Below are 21,279 nucleotides of genomic sequence, written 5' to 3' on the forward strand. Positions count from 1 at the left end.
TTCTTATATTAGAGATTTTTACTTGGTTTCTTTCTCTTTGTTTTTTTTGTTTTTTTTCCTGATCAGTTAATCCTATTATCTTTTCCCATAGTTTTAAGCTCTTTTGCTTCCAAGTTCCTCTTTTGAATTTAAAATTGGAATTCTTTGGGAGTTTTAGTGAGTAGGTATTCTCTGGCTTTAGGTTTCATTCACAGAACTGATGTTCTCTGGGTAGTGAATTCGGTAGACTCTCTCCCCACCCCCCTCTTAATTTAGTTCCTTCCCATTTTATTTATTTCTTGTATAGGAAACCAGTCTCTGATTTCTCTGCTTCGAGCTTTAAATTTTAGAACTTTAAATTACAGGGTAAGTTGATTTTGAACTTTTCCCTTTCTCTGTTTTCTTCTTTTTTTTCCCTCACACAAAAACTTGTTATTCCTTTCTGGGTTTTTGGTTTCTGCTTTGTGATCTTTTCTTCAGCTGATTTCTCTGTTCTTCCTCCTGGTTCGGCTGAGAGTAGAACTGAGTATCTTTGTTTTCTGATTTTTCTCTGTTCTTTCATCTTATTTTTCTCTTTTTTTTTATATCTGAACTTTCTCTGTTATATGTTTTCCTGATTTTTCTCTGTTCTTCCACCTTGTTCGGCTGAAATCCTATTTCATAAGAATTATACTGACATCATACTTGAATATATTTACTTATTGAGGTAGGACTTGGGTGTTGAACCATAAAAAACAGGTAATTAAGTCCTAATTAAGTCCACAATTTTCAGATTAAGCTGTTTTTGAAACATAAATTCTATAGATTGAATTGCTGGCATCAAAACTGCTGAAATTTCCTATTTCAGGGATCTTAAATATAGCACATCTGATTCATCTTTTCTATATGAAGGAATAGACCTGTTAGTTTAGAGAAAAAGAAAGTGATCCTTTATTATACATATTACATCAGATCAGGGGCAAGTAAATTAATCTAAGGTTCTAATTCGAGTTCAAAGAATCTGAAAACTCCTAAACACACAGAAATTAGGGAAAGAAGAAGAGCTTTTATTTATTTCTTTGTCCTTTGACGTCTACAAATCCTGTATTTAAACCTCTAGACCAACTACTTTATTACAAGAATGCTCTGCTTTAACTAGCCATAGTGGATTAGCTAACCCAGTGAGTTAATTAGTTAGCCTCGTAACCTTGTAACCAACTGGGTTTTCGGATCTGTCTTTTGGGTCTTGGAGTTGCTATATTCTCCTCTTTAAGATCCAAGTTCTGTTCTTTGGTATCATAATACTGGCATTATTTAGGGTGTGACGCTGAAAATTACCCAAAAATAAATTGTAACCATACTTACTTTTTTGCCCTTTTTCTAATCACACTTTCTTTTTCTTTTTTTCTTCAACAAATCATATCGTTTCACATAAAACAATGATATCTCAAAATGATAGGCCACTTTCAACTTATTGGATAACCTTTCTTCCCCCCTACTTTAAATGGCTTTAAGAAATAAAGCAAGGCACAATCAAAAGAAAGTTATAAAGTTTCAATTCATCATATTGGTGATAACAAGTTGAACCCTTCAAAAAAAAAAAAATATATATATATATAATATAATAATAAATAAATACAAAATTCGTGGATAACGTATAAAAGCCTCAATGAATTAAGCTTCTTTCTGGGTTGACTTGAAGTAATAAGACACAAAAATAAAATTAACTCATTTGGAACTTTGACTGAAAATATATAATCCCTGAAAGGATTTCTACCAATATCTCCACTAGCACCTCACTGAACTTCCTTGAATTATTACTGTTATGTTTAGCTAATTCTAGTCTACCCAGGCCTTACAAAGACTTGAAGAGATATATGGTGACCTTGCTTTTCTTCACTCCATCAGCCCATCTGGTCAACTATTTTCTTTGCTGCTGAATATGTACCAATACAAGAACAGACAATTCCAACTACAATAATAAAAATGCAGACTGCAATCTGAAAAAGAGAGTTAAGAAGTAGTGAGAAGTGTATTAATGCAAAAACCTAGTAAATATAATCATAATCATGACATAGTAAGCTGTTAGAGGTTAGTTTGAAGTTTGGGATTTTGGTGTCTTCATATACTTAGTTGGACCCTTTATCTAATAGTTCGAGATCTTTTGTTAGAATTCAACATAGTATCAAAGCTTCATGTGTCCTCGCACATCTTTCACATATTGAGAATAAATTTCACATCGGTTAAGTTTAGGACTTTCGGTGTCTTCATATGCTAGTTGGTATCCACCTAAACTTTGGAGCTTTTGGGCTGGAATTTAAAATATGAAGACACCTATTGTCCCAAACTTTAGCCGATGTGGGATTATTCCCAATAGATATTCGCTGAAGGTTCCACCGAGGATCTGAACTTGCCATAGTTGCTTATTTTGTGAAGATTTTGCTATTTGTGTGAATTTGTTTCACTTTACCTGTGGCCATTTTAACCTCCCGCGAAGGATGCTGAGATAGCATGCACAAGGAAATATAAGGGCCTGTCATTGTACATTCAAATTTGATGTTAAACCTCTTTGTACTGTTAGTGTGGCAAGCATAGAAAGGATATATGTGATAAGAAACTTACTATAAGCATTGTGAGGAAAGAGCCAACTAGTGCCATTACAAAAGCTGCACCCCATATTGACAAAGGAGCAAGTTAGCATTCCATTTTCTATTGTTTCCACCTTGTAGCTAAAAATAAACTGATTATAACAAACCTTTTCTTTCAAGGAGACTAAAATTCTATCTTTCATATGTGTGCTCGAAAAGTATACAAGATAATGACAGCTCTAGAAAATGATCTAATGATAAGTTACTTTTAAATTATGTTGAAAAACCTTTTTCATGTCTTAAAATAAGATGAGATAGAATGAAACAAACTCTCACCAAAGAAAGGAACCGCTAGAGCCACAACCAACGTTGAAGCAACTAAGACCATTCGGATGAACACTGAAACATAATGAGATCTTAGACGAGAAGGAGGAAGAAGTTCCTCTAGACTTAGTGCAACTGGAGTTAATGTCAAGGCATACTTTGAAAGAGGATTCACAACCTAAAACATAAGAAATATGAATTCCTCTCATCAAATTGAAACTTAAATAGAACTTAGATCATTCAAAAATTGAAGTCATAACAGTAATTGGCTTTCTCTTCATACCGCTGTCCAAACTGCAATTTTAGAGGCCACAAATTCCTGAGGCATATTTAGTGTGAACTGTGACTGTATTGAGTAGCCAAACATCATAAAGCCACATATAGCTACCCCAGTATAAAGGAGACAACAAATTGAAAAACTGCACTAGAAGAAAGAAACATCATCAGGTCATTAGAAGAAATCAACTAATAAGACTAATACAAGCACAGGGTGTTAATTGCAAATCAAAATTGTTTACCAAAATTGACTCAAACCATTAACTGAAATTGATAGACTATTTACTGATCAATTCAGTTCAAATGTTAGAAAGTGAAACCTTTTATTAAGCATTGTGGTTGGGTTTTGAATCGATAAACCATTGGTTTTGAACTGGTTAAAAGCGATCAGAACTGGTATACTATTGAACAGATTATGCATACTAAATCGGAAAAAAAAAAAAAAAAAAGGGTTAGAAGGGTTTGGTACTGATTTCTACCCTTTATACCTTATCGACACCAAACCACCTTAAGTACATTCGTGAAAGGAAGAATCAGCAACAGCAACAACAACAAACTAAGCCTTATCCCAACTTAATGAGGTCGGCTACATGGATCCAAACATGAAAGGAAGAATCTCATTTACTGAGAAGTTCCTTTTAAGAAGAAAAAAAAAATGGCTTGAATTGTGAAATCTATTGTTGCTTACCTGACCAATAGAACTGTTGAGAAATCTGATGGTTTCTCCATGGAAGAGTAAAGATTTGGGAAAACAGAATGCCCTGCATAACAGAAACCATATATACCAAGTGACACAGGAATATTTGCAATATCCAAAGCAGCCCCACCAGGATGAAACCCAACTTGGTCAACAACTCCCACCCACAGCAAGCAAAGCACCACCAGTAGGGATGCAACTACTCCACCCCCTGCAACCAAAAATTCCAGAGATCAGTAGGTTTAGCTAGAAATCATACAAAGAGATGCTAAGAGGAACATTGGATATCTAGAGGACCTGAAAGATATGATAGCAAACTAAGGTTTCTCAGCAAAATTGTGGGGAGAAGAATGATGGTCATCAATATGGTGAAGAAGTAATGAGAATTCAAGTGAATCCCCATGAAAACCATTTGGGCATTTGGAAACATTTTGGACATGTTATCACCCATGAGAGTTATGAATTCAACACAGCAGACCTGCAGAGAGAAAAGGGGAAAATATATCACTCCTCACTCCACATTAAAAAAAAAAGGGCAATCCAGAGAAAACATGATGGGAAGGTTTTTCACTCACATATAGTTCAATGTACAGGATTATCTGCAAATAAACCCAAACTCAAGTGTTAGCCTTCCTTCCCAATAAAAAGAATTTGTTTCTTATCTACACTGCTTTCAATAATAAAAACATTTAAGTTGAAATTTTGGGAACTTGAATGTCTTCATATATTAGTTGGAGCTAAATCTGAATGACTTACAGCTATAAATAAGCGACCGGAAACCCCAAAAGCAGCTTGGCCGATGTCAGGGTATGTTTTGAGTCCAGATGAGCTATCAAGACATCGTTTCAATAGAACTCCAGTGTAGCATGAAATGATACTAAAGCCAAAGAGTATCAAAAGGCTTATCCAGCCACCTTCTTTAACTGCAAAAGGAGTTGATAGAAGTCCCACACCACAAAGAACATTTACTCCTGTACAAAGGAAAGAATCAATCAGTCTCTCAGTTGGTGTTCTTGTCTCGAAGACTTTAACTAAGTATTTTGAAGAAGAAAATGAGATGGGTTTAAGGGGTTTTACCATTAACTACAGATTGAGTATAAGAGCATTGTTGAGCTGGTGGGGGCAATTCATGAAAGGAAGCCTTGTAGTAGGAAGAAGAGCGCTTAGGTGTAGCAGTTTCAGGAAGAGGGAGTTCATCAACTTTTTCTATTGCATTTGTTACTGAAATGAAAGGTTGAGCAAGGGAGGCATTGGACTCAGAAGCCTGTGCCCTCTTGTAAACTGAAGAAGATAAGAAGGAGCTGCCTAACCCTGTTAAACTCGTCCCCCCAAGGAAGCCCACTTTGGGAGGGGTCACACTTGTCAACATGTCCATCGACTGCCTGAAATGCCACAACACACACCCTTCGTCAGTATATGCATGGAGAATAGTAGGGGAGCTACACCAATGAAAAAAAGAAAAGAAAAAACAACAGAGGAGTGGGTGGAGTAAACAAATAATTAAGTTTGGAAGTCGGGATTTTAAATTTTGTTAAAGCGAAAATGTTTTCTGTGGGGGGGAGTGTGGCCCCTACGTCAGACGCATGGGTAGGCGAAATGATCAACCTAATGAAATGGAAAATGACTGTTTTATGGTTGCTTCCTCGTGCATTCCCATTGTTCCACACTTCTCCATTTTGTTAATATTTGCTTCCCAAAAAAATTCCTCACTACACCAGGATACAATACTAATTCCCTGTCATATGAAATTCTTAATCATTTTTTGGAAGAAAGATGGAAATGCCACAAATGTGCCACATGCTAGTGGGGTGGCACGAGAGATAGACATAGCACCCACTAGCATCCACGTGTCTATTCTTTTCTCAATTTTTTCTCTCCTACTTTTATCACGCGGTTCATATAAATAATACAATTCTTCTTATGTCCATTGGTGTGGCATGCAAATTCTTCCCCACAATGGCATCAAGGAAAACTGTCTCCCTGCTTGCTTCAAAAATTTTACCAGATTTGTTCAGCTAAGGATACATGGATGAAAATATGAGAGAAATTGGCTTTCAAACTTGATAGATGTTTCCTACCAAAAAAAAAACTTGATAGAAGTACAATCTAAACTTGATAGATGTTTCCATATGCCACAATTAGGTGGGCATGATGGGACTCGAATTTTTTTATTGCAATTTTTATTCTTACTGATTTTCCCTTCAATCCCCCCCCCTCTCAAAACCCAACCTTTAAAGTGAATATATTTGTTTCAAAGTGTCAGATTCCATCATATGCCCTCTCACATAATGGATTACAGAACCCATATTAATACTTATTTCTCATGTGTTGTCCCCATGTGGATGATACCATTCTCTGCACCCACCATTGGTGTGTATTCTTCCTCACATTGACATAACAGAGAACGCAGCCAATGTACTTTATGACCTCTCACAATGGGGTTGTTTCATTTTCTCTGATCTTCCTAACCATGTGAACATGAACCCTATGTAGATGATACCGTTTCCCTTGTTTCTCTCTCACAACGCGGGAGAATCCCTCGCACAAATGGGTGGGAGCCTCGGTTTCAGGCAATGGGCAGTAAAGTCATTTCAGAGAGAGAGAGGATGCTAGGATACTCTTCCAGGCAGCTCAGATCAAAAGGGTGTCAACCAGAACCGGTTTGGTATTTTGGTTCAATTTCCATAAATACAGCAGAGAGGGAGTAGATACCAAAACCGTACAAAATACCAAGAACATTCTAAATTTTCAATACGGTTTCTATTCCAGAGAAATACGATTTGGATACAGTTCCTATTTGATACTTTTGCAGTTTTTTTTGTCTTTTACAGGGTTTGTCATATATGTAATCCATTATTCAGTATTAGAATAAATGCAAGTAAATCGATATGGTTCAATGCAACCAAACGGTTGGTCGATTTCGGTATCGATACGAAATTAACACCTTTAGGGTTTTTTTCTATTTTTTTTTTGAGCGAGAGAGACACAGAGAGGGGGGGGGGGGGGGGGGGGGGGAAGAGACTTACCGGTAGCTCTGAGGCCAGGGCATGTGGAAAGACAAGCTGCTACATTCCGAAGGATTCCGGTCAGAGAAGGTGAAGTCTGATTCATAGTCCTCTTCGCTCTCTCCCAGTGTCTCTGCTCGGTTTTCTTCATCATCTGTCTGGAACTCCATCCCTCGATCCGGTCCGAATTCTTCATCCGCCTTCATCCTTATTTCTCTCTCTCTCTTCCAACAATGGTATAAACTAAACCAGGTTTTTGTTTTAAAAAGGAAGGACAGAGAAAGAAGCTTTGCAAAGAAGTTTAACAGTAAACAGAAACCAAACCCTCCTCTCGCTATCTAGAAAAAGAGACAAAACCTTGGAAACTTAGAATTTCTTTTTCTTTCTTCTTCTTCATGTCTCCTGGTCTTCTTCTTCTTCTTCTTCTTCTTCTTCTTCTTCTTCAATTTTATCTATATCATATGAGCCACATAGACGACGATCATTACGTGGTAACCTACAATTGTCAAACTCACCGGGTTCTCTACGTAAATTAGGAATCTCCAAACAAATAGGATACCTTACATTGTTTTACAATTTTACCCCTGACCTTGCCTTCGCTTCCAACCCGATCCCTCCCAACTCAACGCCCTCTTTTCACAGTTGTAAATTTGGTTGCAACGGTTCTACCCAGAAAAAAAAAAAAATGATTTGGTGCAATGAAGAGGATTTGCAACGATATGGTTAGATTTTCTTTCTTCTCCTTCCCAATTAGCTATCCCAACTGGATAAAATAAAAGATTTTGTCAAAACTATATGGAATGATATCAAATTATTTTCAAAAATAAATTATTCTGTTAAAATTTGATCTTGGGATGACCTACCTTCTTTACAACCTAACCTTTCCCGGTTCGTGGTCTGCAAAATCTCTTTTTATTACCCCTTGATACGGCCAAATCGATCGCTCAGTAGGATGAGGACACGCGTCGCCCACCAGGACACGTGTCGCCCACCGGATAGGGAATATAAAGACTCTATCATGCTCTATCACGTCGCTTGCATGAAGGGAATATTTCCCACCAGAAGGATGGACGAATTGGAGTGGAACTCTGAAAGGGAGGAAGGTGGACCCGAGAAGGACAGGGGGAAGGCAAGAGAAAACCCTAGACCCTAGAAACCATATAAGAGGGCCCGAGAGGAAGGAAGAAGGTAAGCATTAATATCCACACCATTACTCCCATATTGAACACTGTGCGGCCGATCCTAACTTGAGCGTCGGAAGACTAACCACGGACAAAGCTCCGGGCCTCTGCCATCTATGCTTGTGCAGGATCAACTCATACGGGGTTTTTGGCAGCAACACCCCTTAAATTATGATTTTCAAATACAAAATTACAAATCCGATCATCGCCGATCTTCTCTTTTAGCGTCCCCTTTTTTTTTTTTCCTTCTCTTTTAATAATCTGAAGGTACATGACGGCTTCAATATAACATGATCTGAGCGATAATTTATGCTTCTCACGACAAAATGTGAATGAGGAAATGAGCAGTCGTTATTTTCAAACAAATCAGCCAGTCTAGAATCTTGGGAACTCATCCAAAGGTGGGGTGGGTCCGTTGAAACCAATCGCCAGTGCATGGACAATGCTAGATGAAAGAGGGTAGGGCTCGAGGTTTCCTAATCTATTCAATGGTAGACGGATCTGCATAGGCGGTGAGCGGAGAGTGAACAAAGAGGAAAGTGAGGGAGAAAATGGTAAGGTCGGGTGGGGCGGCAGGAAGAAGAAGGGTGTAGGAAGTAGGAACCGGTGGTCTCGTCGGAAGGTCGGAAGATCCGTGATAGATGAGGGAAAAAAAGAAGAGGCAGGAGTAAAATAGTCAAAATTGGTTCTTAGTTAAGGGATGAATAATGTTTTGGGTAGTTTTGCAAAACCCAAACTCATAACAATATATATTTGTTAACAGAAATAATGATTGGATAGTTTTGTAAAAATAAACCTGATTTTGTGTAATCCTGTAATTCCTCCTCCCCTCCAAAAAAAAAAAAAAGTAAATAAGAGTTTGTGGAATGTTATTTATGTGGGTCCTTTCAAATCAGGAAAAAGATCCTCTCCAACATGTTGGATGCTCAACTCGACATTCAGTAGCTAGAGGATCCAGAGGTGCATGCCCATGTGTTATGGTGGGTGGTCCTCCCAACCATCGCATGTTGGATTGGGGAGTTGGAGAGGAGTCAGATCCTCCAAATCACTCAATTTATTAAAAAATCTATAAAAATATGTGAAAACAAACGTTGTCTAATAGTGTGGCCCATGCATCTAAACTAGAAACGTGCAAAATTACCACTCAACACTCTGTGAAATAAAAAAAAAATCCATCCATATTGATGCCCTTGCACGTGCTTTCATTGGCAATGTGACGGTGAAAAACGATCAAGTAGTAATCTCTTGCCCAATAAAATTTTAATAAAAGTGGAAAGGAAGAAGGTTCCCCCACCATGTTACTGTAGAGAGGAATTAGAATGCCACGTCAGTATTGTCTTAATAAAGACATCATTCACATGGGACCTATATATTAAAAAAAAGAACAAAGTGTTACCTATCTGGTAGCATGCGTCGACAAGAACATCCTTCGGTGTACTTAAAGCGGAGTAAGGGGGTCATGAGTCCAAGGCAAAAAACATTGTCCCAAAATAAAAATACATTCATGTGAGAGGGAAAATTACACTTTAACAGTTTGGCGTCAGAAAGTTTTCACCAAAAGAAAACTTATCGAAATAAGAAAAATGATTTAAAAGCTCCTATGTAAAGACCACTCAACATGGCCCTCCCTCATTATGCCACATGGATAGATAAATGGCAACATTGACCATTGGAGAGAAAAGACAGTCTGAATTAGCTGTATCAAATTTATAGTCAAATACCCCCATGGTCCTTATTTTCAATATTTTATAGACTCGGTAAACTCCATTTTGGACTCAAATTTGACATGTGAGATGAGCGTTCAAAATATTTGGCCCCCATCTATTTCACCATGTGAAGATATTTAGGTCATGTTTAGGGAACTAAACCTTATCAAAATTTGGGAAAATATATAGTACACCTTTTTTTTTTCTTTTTTTCTTTTTTTCTTTTTTGGGTTATCTCATGGAAGGGTGATCTAAAAATTCGTCATATGCATTGTGTGTGGGTGTGTGTGTGTAGGTGTACACATCTGTGGGTTGTCTAGATGGTTAGGGCGAATTGGAGATTGTGTGGATATGCCCATGATCTCAGGTTTGATTCCCCATCTGTGCATCTGTGTTTGAGTGGAGACCGAGGCGGTGGGTTGCTGCGCTAGTCTCCCCGAGAATTAGTCGAGGTACGCGTAAGCTGGCCCGAATACCTTGAAAAAAAAAAAAAAAATGATTTAACACATACAAAAATTTTAAACCGATATTCAATGTATTCTCTTATATATAGGTATAGCCTCCTATGTATATCCATGCAATCCCTTCAAAATAATTATATAGATTTTCTAACTAGAGAGAGCGAGTAAATAGATAAGAAGGTAGTGAATTCAAATGTGAGAAATGTGGATTCATTTGGGTGTCAATTAGGGGTGCAACTGGGCCGGGTTGGGCTGGGTTTCTTAAAACCCTAGCCCAACCCTGAGCCCCCTTAACTGAGTCCAAACCCGCCCTGACTCAGACTCAGACTCAGACTCAGGGCCTCAAAACTTCAACCTTGGCCCTACCCTTCAGGGTTCAGCCCAACCCTTATCCGCCCTGATTGGCCCTAATTTTTCAGGGTCGGGCCGCAATGACCATGACCCTAACCTTGGTTTACCATCAAGGGCTGGGTATACCCTGACCCTACAAAATATGCAATAACTTAAAAATAAAAAATATTCATAATAAAGAGGGGATAAAAAAATACAAAGTTACATATTTCTTGACAAAAAAAAGCAAGAGATATCTTTTTCTTTAGTAAAAAAAAGCAAGAGAAACCGGTGAGAAGATATATTAGGAGTTTTGAGGTGTCAATGACTCAATGTCAAACAATATATAAGATTATGTTGAATTCAGAGTTAACATCAGGGTCACAAACAGGGTCAACATCAAGGGCCAAAATCAGGGCCGGGTTCAGAGCGGGTTGGGCGGGCCAAAGACATCAACCCTTACCCGCCTTGACCCTGACTCAGGGTTAAAAATTTCAGGGTCAGGACGGCCCTCAGGGCCAACCTAAGTCAGTACTTTTTTGGGATTAGGGCGGGCCAAGGGAGAGTTTGGACCATCAAGGCCAAACTTGCACCCCTAGTGTCAATCGAAAATGAAATGTATTAATAAATAATGTGATTAAACATTTAGTCCATAAAAATGGATACAAGAAACACATTGCGTACAAAATTTATGTTTAATATAGTGTCAAATTGTTGAGAATTGAAACAAGATTTTGTTTTTTTTAAAACAAGAATTCAAGTGCAAAAAAGTTGGAGATATATGGAAGTAATATTCTGAACTCTAGTATAATCATAGGTGCCCAAAAGAAAGGAAAAACAGGTCAAAAGAAGAATCAATGCGTTTTACCTACGGTGTCAACCTATCGGTTTCGGTTGGCCAAGCATATTTTTACTGGGTATGAAAAGAAGTCAACAAGAGTGACGAGAGTATAAAAATTCCATGAAAGTAATAGTTGAAAACACAAGAGTGAGAGATATAAAAAGTCCTTTCCTAGACAACTAAAAGATGGAAATTTGGCTCATCAAGTTGTAAAATAAAGTTTTTTTTTTTTTATTGACAAATAAAATGAAGCTTTAAAAGTCTAGCGATCATAGAAGGGTGTATGGAGATACATGCATAGAAACAAAAATTTAAAACAATGAAAGAAATAAATGGAAATCGCAAATGAATAATCATATAATGCAAACAAATATTACGTAGTTCAAAAAGAATGTGCTTATGCTCACATCTCTCTCAAATTATAAAGAATGAATAATCACTATAAATGTATAACGAAATTTACATATGCACATATTGCCAAAATACTCATGTAACCTTAAAAATACATTCCCTTAAAGGCCCCTATGGCATTTTAATGGTCCCTAAGAATCAATCTACAAAAGCAAGCACCAGAATAAAAGACATCGTCCAACTAACAACATGGGTATTTTTTTTTTGGTAAAATAAAATATCAGTCGTCCCCATGGGACAAATTAAAAATTGGGCTATTTTAAATCCAAATAATCTTAGTAAGGCCATGAAAAAAAACTTATTAGGAAAAATAATCACAACCCCACAGTGCAGATTCAAATATGCATCCACTCACATAATGAAACAATGCAAAGAAGGGTGTGGATCAATTTGCATACGAGAATGGTTCTCGTATAAGGATTTGATCCGCTTTCTTCAAAGAACTTCATCCAATAAACATATAACAATTAACAACAATAATTTGTAGTTTAGTACATTTTAAAAATATATATTCAATTAAGTATGGTGTTTCTCTTGAAATGGAAATAAAAAACTGATTTTGGGAGGTGGGATTGGGGAGGGAAAAAGAGAAGGGGATGTAGGTGATCTACTTGTCAATCTGACCCAACTTGCCGAGGCCATTGCATCGGGCACAGACGATCTGGATTTGATCCTTTCTTGCTGCATTGGCTCGTAGTGTCACTCCCGATTTCCTGACAAAACCCGCACCGTCGCATTCTGGGCACCTGTACATTCGATTAATCGATCATAATTTGACAATTTACAACACAGAAACATTAAAACAAACAATTCATGTGTAAGCTGAGCGGACTGTGATAGAGAAGAAAATAAGGAATAGGTACAGGTCCTTGCGAGAGAACAAGAGGGGGAAAGCGGTTCCAAGCAGCGCCACTGCCACGGCACCGGCTATCAGATACGTATTTCCATCGGCTGATACGTCTCCCACCGCGCACACTACCGTCGAATGTGAAGAACCTCTTTGCTTCTCCTTGCTTAATCCTCCCATTAGTCCCATCCCTTTTCCCCCTGTTTGTACTAAACCAGCAGCTTTCGGTGACACCATGAATCCGCATCCGCCGCACAGCCAGTGCCGATCTACAGCTACTTTCTTCGGTCGCTGCAACGTAGCCCGAGAAGAAATTGCCTGTGGTCGTAGATGAGGGACAGTAGAGGCCATTCTCCTCCCCTTCTTTGTTTGGCCCTCTCCTTGAACAAGAATAGCCAAATTAAGAACAATGGAACTGCAAGACACAGAAGGACAAAAGGAGTATCAGTTCAATGGGAGGAGCAGAGGATGATGCAGAAGCGAAGAAGAGTTGAGCCAATGCCTTGAAAGCCTTAGAGCCTTAAGAGGGCTCGGCTCTCACCCTCTTCCCAAATCTTTGCCTAATGGATAAGGCCAAGTCAGAAATCACAGATTTTGGTCCATTCCGTGGACGGATAAGGTGCACAAAGATGGCCCCACGACCACTCTAATGTTTTCTGCGACATAAGCCCAACCCACTGTCACGTATACGCACAAAAATCCTCCGCAGAGAGACAGTGAGATCCAATGACTAGGGTGCATGTCTGAGCCTCTCAGCCGTTAGATCTCACTCTCACTCATGGTCACTGGCTCACTGCAGAGGATTTGAGTCCATGATTATACCCAGCTTAAGCTAGGCCTAATCTATATCTTTCATCAACAACAGGCTGGGAATTCTCAACCCCTAATCCAGCCTTGAGAAACACACGGCAGGGAACTAAGATATACACATCTCCTCATATATTTTTTTATGATGTACGCACCTTATACATGAATTCAGGACAAAATTTCACTGCTGCCCGAGACGCAGCTAAGTAGCTTCAACCCAAAAATGGCAGCATCTCAATAGATTTAGTACTTTTTATTTTTTAACCCAATTTAATAGATCGTTAGACTTTTAAGTTCACTGTCAATCAAGTATGAACTTCCAATATTACCCTTTTGTTTTGAGGGAAAAAAAAAAAACTTCTCCTGTATGCTTCTTCTTCTCACTACCCTGCACTGTTACCCCCTCCCTCACCCTACATGAAGAAGCCTGCCCCACAACGTTGCTCAGCCTCATCAATGTTGGGACTCAAGTAGAATGATTTGCCGGTTCATTGGAAAGGATTAAACCAATGCACTGTTATATGAGGTATACTTTGTTTATATTTTTTTTCCCTTTTCTTCAAAAACGATATTTTGTTCTTACTCTTGTTTAGTCTGAAGGTATTGATTTATACTTTTTAATGCTTAAGAAGATATTAATAATGGTTAGGTTCCAATATTTTCCCCTTGCGCCTGCATGCTTTCTTCAATACAGATTTCACACAATGAACTTCATCAAATCAACAAGAGTTTCAATCATGGTTTGAGGAATCGGAGCGGACTGGATTGGTATTGGCCCTAATTTATCCCTTGTCTGACCTTGATTCTTGTTTTATTTTTTTTTTGTCTTCCCCTTTTTTTTTTTTTCTCAAAGCTAAAGGGTTCTATAGTAAGTTCATACTTGATTGATGGTGAACTTAAAATTCTATCGATTTGTTAAATTGGTTTAAAAGATCCTAAAAAGACTCGGGTGTACAGGGTTCTCTTTAGGTGCTGCCACTTATGGGTTGCAGCTACGGGCAACAGTAAAATGTTGTCCATAAATTCATACCCACTAAAACTCCTTTCCCTCTATATATGTATTAGCCTAATTCAACCCGTATATGAATTAAACTCTTTTCCATGTCTAGGCATGTGGGCCTCAACCTTAACTCACTGAAGCCCAAACTTTTTTTACTTTTGATTGAACTAAGCCCAAACTTGATCATGGATTTCTCAACCCTACCCTGACGTATCATGGATTGGGATTTCCAGGCCAAGATCTAGAAAAATTGGGTGGGAGTATCCAGCCCCAAATCAAACCACTCCTTTTGATTGAAGTAAGCCCAAACTTGAGCATGGATTTCTCAACCCTACCCTGACCTACCCTGGATTGGGATTTCCAGGCCATGACTAGAAAAATTGGGTGGATGGGTATCCTGCCCCAAGTCAAACCAAGAGTCCCAACTCCTGTCCCTATTCCTCATCAGTTTGAACCAAATCCAATGAAGTATAACCCGTGTAAATCGATCTGAACCAAACCTAAACCATACTAAGCTCTACTACCAAATATATTTATTGAGTCGTGTGAAATGATCCACATGTTTCTTTGTTGAGCTTGTGTATAAAAAAAAAAAAATGGTTTAAAGATACAAAATTAACATTATAGGACTGTATCCTTGTAAGGTTATAATTAATTTCCTAACTTTATTATTAATTTTTTTTTTCTGCAGGTTCCACTTCAATAGAATAGAATTGAATTATTGAGACTATATCCAAATTGAATGAAATTGAATATTGAAACTGAATTGGAACAAAAAAACGAACTGAATTTTGATTTGAGATTATTAAAATTATTCGATTTCAGTTCGATTTGCACATATTGTATCTTAAACCAAACCCAAACCGAATTGAATCAATTGCACCCTTACATAGAACTACCATGAATCACTTGGCATACTTAAAGGTCATTCCATGCTTCTGACTTCTGAGATATTGCTCTAGCATTGTCCCTCACAAAGCAATGGACTCCACAATCGAAGGAACAAAAGTTTAAAAGGATCGAGATTGCAACCAATACATCTCTCTCTCTCTCTCTCTCTCTCTCTCTCTCTCTCAAGTAACCAAAAGCTGGTTATGCAAAAGACCAGAGAGGATTTCCATCTGAATTCTGCGATTGTGTCCTTCGTTCTTGCTTAGTAGTCCTCGCGTGGAAGAATTCCAAGTAGCTAACATGGCAGGGCTTACAGAAACATTATATTGGAAGGGAAAAATCCACACCATATTTCTCTCGGATGCTTATCACTTCGTCTCGTCTTCTTTCTTTCCTCTTTCCTCTGATGTAACTAAGGTTGCTACCCATGTTCAGTTTTCTCTTCAGCAATTGATTTAATTTTAAACAGTGTTCATGCCCACTCCAAAAGTCCCAGAAACCTGCGATTCGAGCTAATCTTCTAAAGAACCATGGTGCCACACGTCCACACCCAAAAAAGGTTTTCCAAACAACGTTTCATAAGAAGATGAGAAGAAAGCTGAAGGGCTTATGCGATTAAAGTAAAGGAGGAAAAAAACAGTGAATACTTGAAGCCGCATCTCTAGCACACAGGCACTTGGAGTGCATTAAGGTCATGTACCTACCTCAAATGATATGGAAGGATGGATGTTCTAAACCTGCACTCAGCATACTCTTTTTTATCTTTCTTCTTCAGATGAAAATTTAAAAGGTATTTTACCTCAAGTTTCAGGCGACAAAACATCAGCGAAAGAGAGCGAATCAAACAACCACATTGCTTCAATGAACAAATTCTCATTTTTTTGGAATTTCTTCTCTTCTTTCTCTTTTTTTTTTGCTATTTACAGTGATTAAAAATCTGTGCCTCATACTGTTCTCACTTTTCCCCAACAGGACAAGAACTACCATCCCCGATCAAATGATCGGTCAGAGAACCCAGATAACTAAAGAGAAAAAAAGAGACCCTTTTCTTGATTGGCCTCCAAAACTTTCCCGCCCAAACGCAATTCACCATCTTGGAATCCCATTGTTATCTTCCACAGACCAAGCACTGATGCTGCTGCGCGTTCGAGATGTTCTATTGAAAACCGGTCGAATTCTGCCAGTAGTCGCAGATTCGGAAATCGAATGCGAATGCGAAGAAGAAGAAGAAGATCTAAGCCTCCCAAAGAAAGAAAAGAAATTGCGGAAAACCCTTCTAATTCCCCCACTCTCCCTTGTTCTGCTTCCCCTGGAGGTCCATGAAATTCTCCTTGGAGCCCCACCAGAATTGAACCCACCATCCATCTCTGTAAAAACAACGGGAAGCTCACGTTCAGCAGCTCGTCTACCCCCAGAAAACCTCCCAACTGCAAACCCACCACCAGGTAGCCTCCATATGGTCAACCCCACCGTTTCTTCGTCAGCTACGGCCGGAGATTGGCCGCCCTGGCTACCATCAGTCTCGATTGAGTTTCTGCCACGGACATCTGTAGGCAACTCGTGGCGGCAGACGGGGCAAGAATTCCGAAGAGAAAGCCAAGGGAGGATGCAATCGGAATGGTAGATATGCTTACAAGGCATCTCACGGGCCTCGGAACCCAGCTCAAACTGTTCCTTACAGACGGCACAGTGAGATTCGATGACAACATGGCTGGCAACAATCTCGATTGTGGGCATAGACTCCACGGCAGCCTTGGAAGCCGGAGGTTGCTCGTAGCGCCCAACTCCGTTGACCTCGATCTGGGACAGCTGATCCAGCAGGCGATCAAAGCCTGATCCCATCAAGAAATCCGACATGCTAGCAGGCAGCGGACGAAGGCCTGAACCAGCACCATCATCGTAGAACAGCTCAAAGGGTCCCCCTTCGCCACCACCACCAACTTCGGCGCCACCGCCATCGGCAGGCCCTCTAAGGACAATAACAGGATTAAAAGGTGAGCGATCACCACCATTCCTCCGGCTGCGGCGGAATCCTAGATACGTGTTTTGATCAGAAGCAGGTCGATTCCCAAGCATGTACATAGCAGCGGCAGGGAACCGTCGACGCCGAGACTCAGCATGTGTATCCCGGGAAGGGTTCTCAACCTCTTCAACAAATCCTCCATCACAATCGGGGCATACAATGGTATCTCGAGCCCAAACCCTGACGAAACGACTACATCTGTAGCACCAGTAAGAAGACCCTACCGAGGCCATCCGTGATTCTTTCTACGAAGCCCCGCAGTTCTTCTTGTGTGGAACCTCAAAAGACTCTACCTTCCCTTGAGAAACCTCACTGATAGATCTGAGAAAAGAACCTAAGAAATCCCAAGCTTGCCTCAAACTACCTCACCCAAAAAATAATGAAATGAAACCGGAAGTTCGAAATCAAGATCTTGTGTACAAGAAGAGAAACCCTAGTTTTCCTCCTTACCGATCTAGTTGAAAAATCCCCGAATTGAATCCAATTTCTTCAAGACCATGAAATATGGATCGATCAGATTCCAAAGTATAGGAAAGAGAGAAAAGAAAACCCTAAATCCCTAAATCGCCAGTAGATTTAACAGATCCAGCAGCAAAGAGAGGAGGAGATGTAGTGAAGACAGATAAGATACAGAGAGGAAAAGAGAAAAAGAGAGGAGAGAGACAGAGAGGTGTCCTGAAGAAAAGAAAGTGAAAGACAGGAAAGGGTTTTAAGGGATTCCTGAACGGCGAAAGCGCGTCCATTTCTTTAGCTTAATAAGAACGCTTGGCAGCCGAGGGAGAGAGAGAAGAAGAGGGTAAATCAACGGAGAGGACACGTGGTGAAATGTTAACGGATGAGAAATTAACGACGTTAGTTAAGGTGGTGTCGTACTGATGCGTGGACATGGACGGGTCAAGAATTATTCCTTCAACCCGAAGGTGCGAGGAAGAAGAACGGATCGAGCCGCATCATAATTAATTACGCTGGCGATCCGCATGCGAAGGTGGACTTGACGAGAAAAGTATATAACGACAAAACGTCATAGTCAAGGGTAAAAGTATCGCCGACTCATTTATTCTCCAGCCAAAATCGCCGGGTTGTATAACTACGGTCTTGTATTTTTACTTCCTCCATATTTGGGTCCCATATGAAAATATTGGAATGGATTCATTAAAATGCAATAATGCTTTTTTTTTTTTTTTTTCTAAACCAGCACAGGGGTTGTTAGGGGCACAAGTAGAAGCATCGATGCAGGTAGGATTTCTACTTTTCATAAGGAGTATAATGATTATTTTACCCTCCGCTATGTCTAGATGTAAAAGTAATACACATTTTAGGTTTTTTTTCTATTATTCAATTATATGATACATTATGTAGTATATAATATTTTAATATATTTCCTTTCAAACTTTGATACATGAAACAAGAAAAATATCATAAATTCTCCCTCTGAGTTAATCTTTGGAATCTTTTTATTATGTTGAACTTCATCGTTGTCTAAAAAAAAAAAAAAAAAAAAAATTAATTGGAAGGGTGATAAGAGGAAGTCACTTGGTAGTTTCCTTCACCCCAAACATCATCCTTACACATCCTTGTGTTCCAAAAAGATGGAGTGACATTTGTTAGCAAAGTTCGATTCACTCTCTTTTACTTAAAGTGTTAAGTTTGAATTCAAATTAAGATAGAAAAGTTCGATTCACTCTCTTCTACTTATGTGTTAAATTTGAACTCAAATTAAAAAAAAATGTTTTGAATCTTTCATTTTATCTCTTCTTCGAAGATCAAAAGAACTTTTGTGCTCATAATATTGCTCTCCTGAAACCGCTCTCCTAAATGGGCTCTTTTGTGTCCCCTTAGGGCATGTGGGGTTTCTTCATCTCTTTTTTTTTGTTGGGTAGGAAATAGACTTATTTATTCAAGCGTGTCTAACATAAGGTATCCAAATTACAAGCTTCAGATAACCAAGGAGTGGAGTCCGGCCAAGTTGTCTCACACACACAAGACAAGGCCTTTTGAGCCAAGTAGTCAACTATGCTGTTAATCTCCCTGAAAATATGGTGGAATGAACAATTCCTAAAAACGAGACTAAGTGTTTAATGTCATGAACAATATTAAGCACATCAAAAGGTGGGGATGAAGTACTAGTGATAAGGGAAGTAATTAACTCTTTGCAATTTGATTCCGCCTCCAAGTCATCAATACCTTCTGCAATGCGATAAAGAAGGTCAGATCTAAAGGCCAATGCTTCTCCTTGAAGCACAAAGGAGAAGGAAGCTGGAATGGACACCGCTACCATGGGATTTCCATCACAGTTAGACCTACTTCAGATTGTATCTTATTTCTATCATTTGAAGAAATAAATTTCCTTGCCTCGATGGTTTGCATTAAAAAAAAAAAAAAAAAATCGAAGTGTATGCATAAGAAAATAAAAAAATAAAAAAGATCTCAAGATCTTGAAACAATTTTGGACCATTGAAAATTCAAAGGAAAACATGCAACATAAAGGTGCATGATATAATTTCAATTAGGGACTCAATTTTGACAAAACTAACCAAATGAAATGTGGTCTCTTCCCTTTTAATAATTAATAATTCATATTTGACATGAAAAAATTAATTGTTTAGGAGTTGCACTCCTTTCCATTCAAGTATTTAATTCATCGTGTTGGTCACCATCGATATTGCTACAGTACAAATACGAATAAGACCATAACGGTCTAAATCAGCCAAAAATTCAAAAAACATTGTTTTTTAATGACTATCATAATACATATTGATATCGATCATGGCTGATATCAATATTAATTGACGAACCTGATCCTAATAGCTTAATCCAAACATACACTCTATCAAGCTAACATTATTTTCTTTTTCTTTCTCTTTTTCTTTTCCTAATAGGTATTAAACTTACATTCATACATCCTTTTATTTTTTATTTTTTATTTTTTATTTTTTTTAATACAACATGACGATTCTTATTGTATGGATATTATTTTTGAGCAATATTGTTATAAATAGGCGGGTATGAATTCTATCTCTTCATATGTAGGTTCTTCTACACTTTTTGTCTACTTTTGTCTAGAAAATTTGTTGAAGAACGATATAAAACCTAGAAAACTTATAATTGTAATCAAGCTTCATACAACCTCAATTTGTAAACCCATGAAAGCCTCACAAAGGTCACAAAATCCAATGTAAAAGGTTGCCATACTAAAGGGACTTATTGTGGGAAGTGATTCAGATGATAAGGCAATTTTCTCAAATGCTGGTTATTTTATTTGACAACAGAAGTGCGTGGAGGAAAATGATGCTTATGCATGTACATGTTATTGAAATATTGAGATATAGAGTTATAGTTGCACATCAGTTTATTCAGGTCTTTCGTATCTCATAAATTTGAAGGATCTATCCACATAATACCTTAGGATTTTGGATTGAATCCTCCAACATGGTGTTAGAGCCTAGATCTCATTGTAATTTTTTTGAAGTTGTTTGTCTACCTATAGAACCAGATATCCTTAAATTACCTTTTTTTTTTTTCTGTTAAAAGATATGCCTAAATTACACATGAGGGGAAAGATAAAGATGTTGAGGATTATAGAATTATAGTGATCATTCTGGGATCTAACTCCTCTATTTTCTCACCTTACAGTACTTTTTACACCTAAAATCTATTCTAAGAATGCTGTGTTATATTGATGGTATATATATAGAGAGGGAGAAGACTCTGGTCGGTGATCATGGGTCTCCTGCCTTTTACTTCTACCCATGATCCCCACCCCTACCCTTCCGGCTTACCCTTTTTTCTATAGTATCGTGGCTTCAACACATAAGCTTCACGACATGGCACATGGAGACTTTCACATCTTATTTTCTTAAAAGTTCACATACCATTTTGATCCTTGAAACTTCATTTCCTTGTTTTAATTTTTTTTTTTTTTATGAAGTATTT

The 21,279-nt window shown here is 38.4% G+C and overlaps 3 protein-coding genes across 3 annotated transcripts; all 3 read right to left on the bottom strand.

Moving 5' to 3' along the window:
* Nucleotides 1–1,608: 1,608 nt before the first annotated feature.
* Nucleotides 1,609–7,245, bottom strand: LOC122057763 (amino acid transporter AVT1G-like). Its single transcript, XM_042620016.1, has 11 exons — nucleotides 6,870–7,245; nucleotides 4,921–5,225; nucleotides 4,600–4,814; nucleotides 4,419–4,442; nucleotides 4,141–4,321; nucleotides 3,835–4,054; nucleotides 3,154–3,289; nucleotides 2,883–3,048; nucleotides 2,581–2,624; nucleotides 2,429–2,491; nucleotides 1,609–1,958 (listed from the first exon to the last, which is right to left on the bottom strand). The coding sequence occupies exons 1-11, from the start codon at nucleotides 7,052–7,054 to the stop codon at nucleotides 1,863–1,865; spliced, it is 1,635 nt and encodes a 544-aa protein (XP_042475950.1). The 5' UTR covers nucleotides 7,055–7,245; the 3' UTR covers nucleotides 1,609–1,862.
* Nucleotides 7,246–9,509: 2,264 nt separating this feature from the next.
* On the bottom strand, nucleotides 9,510–13,194 carry LOC122057765. The gene is made up of 3 exons (XM_042620018.1): nucleotides 12,642–13,194; nucleotides 12,390–12,524; nucleotides 9,510–10,211 (listed from the first exon to the last, which is right to left on the bottom strand). Exons 1-3 carry the CDS (start codon nucleotides 12,974–12,976, stop codon nucleotides 10,163–10,165), a joined length of 519 nt encoding a protein of 172 aa, XP_042475952.1. The 5' UTR covers nucleotides 12,977–13,194; the 3' UTR covers nucleotides 9,510–10,162.
* A 2,982-nt stretch (nucleotides 13,195–16,176) lies between these two features.
* On the bottom strand, nucleotides 16,177–18,082 carry LOC122057764 (E3 ubiquitin-protein ligase RDUF1-like). Its single transcript, XM_042620017.1, has one exon. It carries the CDS (start codon nucleotides 17,577–17,579, stop codon nucleotides 16,410–16,412), a length of 1,170 nt encoding a protein of 389 aa, XP_042475951.1. The 5' UTR covers nucleotides 17,580–18,082; the 3' UTR covers nucleotides 16,177–16,409.
* Nucleotides 18,083–21,279: the final 3,197 nt, after the last annotated feature.

This window comes from Macadamia integrifolia, chromosome 12 (genome assembly GCF_013358625.1).
Source record: "Macadamia integrifolia cultivar HAES 741 chromosome 12, SCU_Mint_v3, whole genome shotgun sequence".
Lineage (NCBI taxonomy): Eukaryota > Viridiplantae > Streptophyta > Magnoliopsida > Proteales > Proteaceae > Macadamia > Macadamia integrifolia.